The 9176-nt window shown below is 45.8% G+C and overlaps 1 protein-coding gene across 1 annotated transcript; it reads left to right on the top strand.

Moving 5' to 3' along the window:
• The first annotated feature begins 300 nt into the window (after positions 1-300).
• Positions 301-7638, top strand: LOC128124050 (pregnancy-specific glycoprotein 22-like). The gene is made up of 5 exons (XM_052760286.1): positions 301-361; positions 1174-1533; positions 4406-4765; positions 5968-6327; positions 7367-7638. Exons 1-5 carry the CDS (start codon positions 301-303, stop codon positions 7636-7638), a joined length of 1413 nt encoding a protein of 470 aa, XP_052616246.1.
• The last annotated feature ends 1538 nt before the right edge of the window (positions 7639-9176 follow it).

Raw genomic sequence — 9176 nt, forward strand, 5'->3', positions numbered from 1 at the left:
TATCAGACCTGGGATGAGCCATTGTTCTCTGAGGGCATGGGGATGGCTCATCAGCCTTGTTGCTCAATGTGTTGTTTGGAGGAGAAACATAAAAGGCAGTTGAGAGGGATGTGGGGCAGCACTGAGAGTCGAAGGGATTGAGCAATGCCTTGGACTCAAACCCCATTACTCACAGTCCATTGGATTCTGGACTGTCTGAGAAAAATCTCAGCCCAGAAGGAGGAAGAAAAGCAGAATCTGAGTTCGGTGTTGGAGCTGAGGCTCTTATCCTCAGAGGAAGGACAGCCGGTGAGAAGATTAATGAAGGAGTCCTCTGTGCTTCTCTGCAATGGGTGTCCTCCCTGGCAGGGGCTGATCACAGGTAAGGGTCCTCACTCTCTGACTGTGTGGGGATGTGAAGGCAGGGGCAAGGTGGAGTCTCCTAAAGGGAACAGAATCTTGAGAGCAGACTCAAGGTTTCTGTTTGCAGTCACGGGGCAGAAGGTACAGTGAGGGACAGAGGCTCAGCAGCCTGAAGCTCTCAGCGGACAGCAGGTGATGATGGTAAGGGAGAAGGGTCAAACACTCCATATTCACAGTGAGTTACATTGGCTGCAATGTTCTGAAGACAGCTGTTCCCAACCATGACAGCATGACCCTCCAAATAGAAATCAAACAGGGGAGGGCTAGTGCGATGTCTCAGTGTGTGAAGATATGACAACCTGAAGCCTTATTTAAAAAAAAAACCACCACTTAAACCACAACCAAAATCAAAAACCAAACAAACATTAACAAACAAAAAACCAAAAAACCAGCCAAACAAAAAGTCCTGGTTCTAGAGGACCTGATATCAGTATATCTGAAATATGAAGCCATGGGTTGACTAGAATCACAAGGGGAACAGAGAAAAAATATCAGAAAGTGAGACCTCTCCAGGGGCGGAGTTCAGAGAGGCATTGCTCCTCACACCAAATACTCTGTGAGGAGGGATATGGGACATTGATAGGGGAACCAGGCAGATACCTCAGTAGAGAATTCCTTAGAGAGTTAGTGACACAGCGAGACACTCTAAGACAACGGATGTTATGTTGATTATGTCTGTAAAAGATGTTGGGTCCACCCCTACTCACACACCAAAGCTGAGTGCTGATCACACCTGTTTAATATTGGTGGTTTTTCTCAATTTCCTTCTAGCCTCCCTTTTAATCTTCTGGCTCCTGTCCACCACTGCCACTGTAAACACTGAATCAATGCCACTCCTAGTGGCTGAAGGAGAAAACATCCTTTTCCCTGTCCAAGATCTTCCAGAGAATATTATAGCCGTAGCCTGGTTCAAAGGACTAACAAAGATGACACAAGGAATTGCTTTGTATGCACTGCACAGCGATATAAGTTGCCCAGGTTCTGTGCACAGTGGTAGGGAGACAATATATCGCAATGGATCCCTGCTGCTGGAAAAGGTCACCCAGAATGACACAGGATTTTATACCCAACGAACCTTTAATAAACACAGAAAAATCATGTCAACAGCATCCATTTACCTCCATGTGCATGGTAAGTGACTCATTGTGAACTCTGTGAGCTGGGTGAGGTTCATTTCACTGGACACATACGGAAGGGAGGTCTGTGCCTACCTTCCCTATGCGTTGTGCTCCCATATTGGGTTTGAACATTTAGTGAAGGACACATGATGTAGAATAATAGCAATAGATCAGAATCTTTCATTTGACTTTACCTTGCACATAGGTGGCTGCATGGTGGGTAACTGAGCCAAGGATATCTGCTTCTGTCTAGACTCCAGGGGTTCCTACTAGGAATGTTTCCATGAGAAAGACCTCAAGGGAATCATCACTGTGCCTCATCAAGGAAAAAATGGGATCCTTCCAGATATATGAGCACCAGGATGCCCTGTCTCCAGACCTTTGTCTCAGACTCAACTCTAGGTGTCCATTAGAAACATTTTATACATGTTGGAGTTTCACTTCCTGATGGCAGGGAACAGTGCTCCCTAGTAGTCACAGGCTTGTGATGTGTGGAACCAGGCAGTGTGCTGTCATGACAGCCTTGGTTGGGATATGTCCCTTGACCATCTTCTTCAGAGAGTCAGCAGGGGAGCATAGCTCAACAGGTGTCCAGGCCATCAATTAACTGTTCTGTTGGGCATATGAGATTTCACATGATGGTCATTGTCCCCAAGGAGAGGGATCGAGGACAGGTTTTCCTGACAAGTGTTTGTTTTCTGGGTCCAGCTTGGGGAAATATCTCCTGCAGGCAAATGGCTACAGACTATGCTGATCTGACAGTTTCCCAGACATGAACTGTAGTTCCCTTGATCACCAGTGATGTTATTGGGACACACAATGAACTGGCAGAAAAGTATTTGCATGAACCAGGAACTCACCTAGTAGCCTGGTTCCACTCCTGTTTTTACAGACCTGGAAATCATGGTCACAGCATTCTCAGACCTACTGACTGCTTAATGTGTCTGCTACACTGCCAGGAGATCATGTTGTTTTCCACTCTAGGTGTTTCTTTTGTGAAATAAACAATATCCAAGGGGAATCAACTGGATAGAGGTCCAAGGCTTCTCAGGCAGACCATGGAGCACATGGGCAAACCCATCACACAGCTCAGCAAACAGAGGAAGCAGGAACATGTTCCTGAAAATCTTGCACAGGATGAAGGAGCTCACAGGCCTTTCCCAGGAATCAGGTCACTTCCTCCCACACACCCAATATGTGAGACTCCGATCACATCCTGGGCCATTGACCTCAGTCAGAACCCTGTCTGATGGCGACTCCAGTGAGAATACATCTGTTCTTTTCCCCACACATCACTCAGCTGCTCCCTTTGGATCCTCACAGGCAGTTTTGTCACCTTCCTGCTGGGAGAAAATTCCATGTGTCCAGAGAAGACTGAGTGCTCAACTGGGTTTTTTTTTAATCACACAGTTGTGCAGATTTTCCATTTTTGATGTTGACAAACCTAGGCCAGAACATAGCCGAGTGCAGTTCCAGGGTCAGCTGCTATTATCTCATGCCACGGGGATGGGCATTTCACTTGACACTCACTCTGTTTTCCAGATGATAGAAACATAAAGGCAGAATTGGGAAGGAACATGGGGCAGCACTGAAACTGGAGGAGCAGAGCACTGTTTTGAACACAGTCTCATCCTCAGCCCATGGGACTCTGGGAGGTGCTCCTTACTTGGGAAGAGGCTCAGCTCAGAAGGGGGAAGGACAGCAGAGCTTGGGAACTGTGCTGGAGCAGAAATTCCTGAGAGGGAAGACAGATCAACCTACTGAGACAACGGATGCCCCTCTGCACTCCTCTGCAAAGGGCGCACCACATGTCAGGGGCTTCTGCTCACAGATGGGAAGACCAGGAGTTGAATGTGTGAGGAGAGGACTGACATACACTCTGGAATCTACTGAGTGTCACAAGGATATGAGAGGAGTCTCAGTGTTTGTAGGGGAGGAAATACAGAGTGCGAATGAGGCTCAGCATTAGGATACTGCCATTGGATATTGAATATTTAACAGTAAGGGTGGGGGAGACACTGTTCTTTCAAGATGTTATTAAGCATGACCACAATATTCTGAAGATTGATGCTCTCAGCTTGATAGCCCAAATAAAAATCAAGCTTTGGTGGATCAGTGACATGGTACAATGGATACAGGCATTGACTTCACTGTCTAGCAAGCTGAGACCAATGAACAGAAGTCCTCTGATCTCCACTGAAGTACTGTGTCCTGGAACCGCCCCCTCCTCCCCACTAGACTAGCCTTTACACTAATCACACACAAGTATAATATGTAAACAAGTGTAAAAAAATCAAAGGAAATGGAATGAGTCAGTAGTGTATCCCTAAACCTATGAGTTTCTTAAATAAATCCATGGACATACATGGTTCTGGGAAATCATTCATTCATTCCTTAATTCAGTCTTCACAAGTATCAGAGTCTTTTCTAGGCATCAATTAAAAATACAAGACAACTCAGGGTTTTTATGAGGTCCTAGTTTGAGTGGACTTGAAGTAAAGAAAGATAGAAGGTAAATTCAGGTGTTGGCTGCAATCCCAAGGAAAACAGAACAAGTTTAGAGAGTGAAGACACAGGGTCTATAGGGGAAGAGGTCAGGCAGGCATCACCCCAACACCAACCAACTGTAAGTTTTAGCAGAGATCTGATGGCAGTAAGCCAGGGCAATGTTGACAACTAAAGAGAGAGATACATATATTGGAAATGACAAGTGTGGGGACACTGAGAACATAAAGGTCATTTGCAGACCTCCACCAAGTAGGACAGGAAGACACTCACCCATGAACCTGGGGCTGAGGAATGGACACAGCTGCTCAGGACATAGGGCCTCATTTTAGTCAAATACAAATGTCACAATTTAGATGGATCTCTCTCTTCCCTTTTAGCTTTCCTTTGGAAGTGTGGCCACCTTGCTACCTCTGCCCAGCCCACTATTGAATTAGTGCCACCCAGCGTTGCTAAAGGGGGAAGTGTTCTTCTACTTGTTCACAATCTCCCAGAGAATATTTTAGGCTTCTCCTGGTTCAAAGGAATGACTGAGGTCAAGAACCTTGTGGCTGCCCAGTTTATACTAGACAGGAAATCAACTGTGTGGGGGCCTGCATACAGTGGCAGAGAGATGTTGCACCCTGATGGATCCTTGCTGCTACACAGTGTAACTCAGAAAGACTCTGGACTCTACACCCTAAGAATTCATAGAACAGATATGGGACATGAAGAAACACAAGTGCAACTCCATGTGTACAGTAAGTGATTCTCTGTGTTCTTCAGTGCTGGGTGGGGCTTAGACACACAGGGCTGTCATGGCTGGTCTAGCCTCCCTGCCCTCTGCCCTGTGTCCCCATGGGGAGGTTTGAGCACTTAATGTAGGACACACTGGTAGAGACAAGTGGCCATAGAGGATCTTCCATCTTCTGATTCCACCTGCATCAAGGAAGACCTTGATGGAAAGTAACTCAGCCTAAGATGTCAGAGTCAGCCCACACTCTTGGGGCTCTAGACCAGGGAGGACTGAGCCCTGTCATCTTTCCAAGGCTGGACTAAAGTGATCCATGGGAGCATTTTTCTAGTGCTGTACTCTTACAAAGCTCATAGGGAACAATGGTTTTAAAACATCTCTGTCTAACTGGGGTATTTATTAGTTCCCAATTGAGAGTGTCATAAAGTTCAGGAACTGATGAAGAGACCATGGAGGAGTGCTTCCTGTTTGTTGCTCTTCAGGTTTGCTCAACCAGCTCTCTTACATCACCCAGGACTCCTAGCCCAGGGCTTGAACTGCCTACATTGGTCTCAATCTTTTTGCATGAATTACCAATTTAAAAAATGTACTGGAGTTTTGCCTACTGGCCAGTCCAGCGGTGGCATTTTCAACTGAGTCCTTGTCTGGCAAAATGACTGTAACTTGCATCAAGTTGATATAAAACCAGCCAGCATAGTACCCAAACCTTTTAAAGATCCAAGCCCGCCTCGAAGATCAAACTGCTCCCAGCCGCCCGAATGCCCTAGACCTGACAGAGCAGCAAGTATATCTATTATGTGGGGTCAGGGGCTGAGTTTTACCTCAAAGGGAACTGGAGAAAAAACCTGGAAAATTAAAGTCCCAGGCCTGTTGAGTTCAGGGGAGGCATCATCTCAAACCCCAATGTACATGAGTGTGTGCAGTGTCTGACTGAGGGCAGTGAGGGAGCAGCCATGTAGACACCCAAGGGGACAGTTCCATGCAGTGAACATGACACCTTCAGGGACACTGTTGGAAAGGAGGAGGTCATGTTTCTGCTCTTTATTAAGTCGGACACACACACACACACACACACACACACACACACACACACACACATCTGCAAATCTAGGCTGAGTGATGAATCCATCTGCTCAGGATGGAGGTCACCATCTTTTCACCAAGTACAATGATCCCTATGTGATGGCTTTTTTCTCTTTTCCCTCCCAGCTTCCATATCTGTGTTCTGTAACCCTCTCACTTCCTCCCAACTCATGATCCAAGTGGTGCCTCGGTATCCTGCTGAAGGGGAAAGCGTTCTTCTCCAAGTTCATAATCTTCCAGAAGATCTGATATCCTTTTTCTGGTACAAATCAAAGTATAGCACCCTGATCCTTAAAATTGTAGAATACAGTGTTGACCTGAATTCCACCTTGTGGTGGCCTTCACATGGAAGAAGATGGATGGTGTATGACAATGGATCCCTGATGCTCCAGGATGTCACCGAGAAAGATGCAGGATTGTACACACTAGAAGTTTTAAACAAAGATTTCAATATTGAAAAAGCATTTGTAGAATTTTATGTAAAGAGTAAGTGACTCTGTCTATGGTCTCTAACTGCTTGGTGTGGCTTATTCTACTTTATACACTGAAGTATCAGGATTTGGCTGTGCCTGCTCTCCCCTCCACTATATTTTGTCTCCCCAATGGGGCTTGGGCCCTTACTGCAGAACACACACTGAGTAGACAAACTAATAGGACAGAAAACCTCAACTGTCTTTACCTGCACATAGGAGGAACTGTGCTGGGTAAACTTAACCCCAGGTGTCAGCCACAGCCCAGACACTTGGGGCTCTTACCACACATGTCCCCAGAAAGACTCTATGGGAGTCAGGCAGGCCATGGCTGATGAAGCCATGGGGTCCTTACAGAGAACACCAGGAATCTGTGACTCCAGTGCTTTGCCCCTGGCTGGACTCAAGGTGACACTGGGGAGATTTTTGTAACTCTTTGTTTAGATTTCCTGTGAGAGCTGACAGGGAGCAAGGCTTTACTGACTGTCCAGTCATGGGACTGTCACATAGAGTGTGGAACCATCTGTGCACTGCTGTGACAGCTGCAGTTAGGTAGGTCACCTGAGCACCTCCTTCTCCTGAGGCTGAGTAGACAGGTGTCTGGGCCATTAGCCTGTCGTTCTGATGGGCTTGAGACTTCACAGGAAGGTCAAGGCACCAAGGGAAGAAATAGAGGCAGCAGCTACTCCAGATTCCTCCTTCACCTCAGGGGTCCAGCCAAGGAAATTCTCTTCTGCAGGTGAATAGTAACAGATGCTGCTGATGTGAGCAACTCCCCATCCCAAGGTCAGAACATTGCTGATAACTAATCTTAACTCATGGACACAGCCATGATCGTGCACTGTGTGTCTTATTACAGGGAACCTGAGACACAGGAAATAGTGCCTGAATTAGGGCCACATAGTCCCTGGGTGGCAGATCCAAAGTATAAGGTTTTTCTATAGTCATGGTTCCAAATTCTCCCCCCTGGAAGGTTTATAAAGTATGAACTAAAGATGGCCTGGTTGAACTCTTTGGACTTCTGTCATTTGGTACCCTCTTCTGTTTCTTCACAGAATATGTGACACAGCCCTTTGTGAGAATCACTGACACCACAGTCAGAGGAGGTACATCTGTGATCTTCACGTGCGTTTCACCCGACAATGATATCTCTATTCGTTGGATCTTCAATAACCAGAATCTGCAGCTCACAGAGAGGATGACTCTGTCCCCAACGAAGTGCGGACTCAGAATAGATCCTGTCGGGAGTGAGGATGCTGGAGAGTATCAGTGTGAGGTCTCCAACCGATTCAGTTTGAAGATCAGTCTCCCAGTCTGGTGGCCATGATGAGTGACTGATCTCTCCTCTCATCCCACAGCGGAATGGGGGCCTTTACTTATCAATGGGGTACAAAATAGAGAAAAGTTTTGTGGTGGCAATGATTAGTTACTACTCGGCTACAGCCAGAATGGTGACTCATATCTATAATCCAGGGATACATGTGCGTACAAAGGAAGGCCAGGATTTAAAGTGAGGTTATTGTAAAAGGAAAATAAAGACATCAGTATGATAAGCAAAAAATAAAAGGCATTAAGAGCTTAGGTTGTGGTTGAAATATATACTGATCCCTCTGAATTCATGGGAACTAATTTCAGGAGCCCTCAATTTTTTTTGTGCTCTGAGTCTGCTGTGAAACTGGTGTGTTGTTTGCATTTAGAAAAACATGCTCTCGTATGCTCAAATACATTCCTTGCTTAACTAATGCACTTAGGTCCAATGCCGCCTGCACACCATCATCCAAGTGAAGTAAGGAAGAGTGACAGGAGAAGGGTCTGCCCATGATTCACTGTGGACATAGCTCGTTTCTAAATAGCTATGATCCACAGTTTGTTTGATGCACAGATGGAAAATCCTTCATGTCTGGGCTGGTCATGCTGTTTTCGTTCTGAGAGTGGCATTCACCTTGCACATGAGTGTGTTTCCTGTTAATATGTATATCTTTCCTTTTTTATTTTCCTCTCATTTATTACATCCTGACCACAGTTTCTCCTCCCTCCACTCCTCCCTTAACCTCAATTCTTCTCTACCCATCTACTTCTCTTCTGTTTCCTCTCAAAAAATGAGCAGATCTCCCAGGGACATCTACAGAACATGGCATGGCAAGTTACATTAGGCTTGCCACTGACACTCATATCTGAGCTCAGAAGACAACCAAGTAGGAAGAAAAGGGTCTAAAGGACAGGTAAAAGAGTCAGAGATGTCCCCACACTTCCACTATTAGGAGTTCCACAAGAATACCCATCTACACTACCATAACTTACATGCTGAGGTCCTAGGTCAAACTCATACAGGGTCCATGATTATCAGTTCAGACTCTGTGATCCTCTACAAGCCCTGCTTACTTGTTTCTGTGTTCCATGTTTTCATGGTGTCCTTGTCCCCTCTGGTTCCTACAATCCACCAATCCCCTATTCTCTGAGGTTCCTCTGGTGCCACCAAGTGTTTGGCTGTATGTTTCTGCATCTGTTCCCAAATGTTGCTAGATGATGCTTCTCTATTGACTACTAGTCTGGACACTGATCTACTAGTATAAAAGAATATTATTAGTAATTGTTTCACTGAAATTTTTTTCTGGTCATACTTTGTTCTTAAATTTCTGGGCTGGCCAGCCTTTGGTTCCTGGCTATCCAGGCAGTGACTAGGTCTGGGTTCCCTCTCATGGCATGGGCTTTAATTTGGAGCAGTCATTGGTTGGCCACTACCACAAGTTCTGTTCCACCATTACCCCAGTACATGTTTCATGAAGGACAGATTGTATGTAGAATGTTTTGTGGGTGAATTGGTACCCACCATTTGGAGTCTTCTGTTGTAGAATATAGAACCAT

Source organism: Peromyscus californicus, unplaced genomic scaffold (assembly GCF_007827085.1).
Source record: "Peromyscus californicus insignis strain IS unplaced genomic scaffold, ASM782708v3 Scaffold_4__1_contigs__length_199733344, whole genome shotgun sequence".
In the NCBI taxonomy this organism is placed as follows: Eukaryota; Metazoa; Chordata; class Mammalia; order Rodentia; family Cricetidae; genus Peromyscus; species Peromyscus californicus.

Excerpts from the sequence above, each read along its gene's own strand:
- LOC128124050 (XM_052760286.1), top strand. The coding sequence starts at position 301 with ATGAAGGAGTCCTCTGTGCTTCTCTGCAATGGGTGTCCTCCCTGGCAG. Across the intron at positions 1,534-4,405 it reads CATTTACCTCCATGTGCATG|CTTTCCTTTGGAAGTGTGGC; the intron begins GTAAGTGACTCA and ends CTTCCCTTTTAG. Across the intron at positions 6,328-7,366 it reads TGTAGAATTTTATGTAAAGA|AATATGTGACACAGCCCTTT; the intron begins GTAAGTGACTCT and ends GTTTCTTCACAG.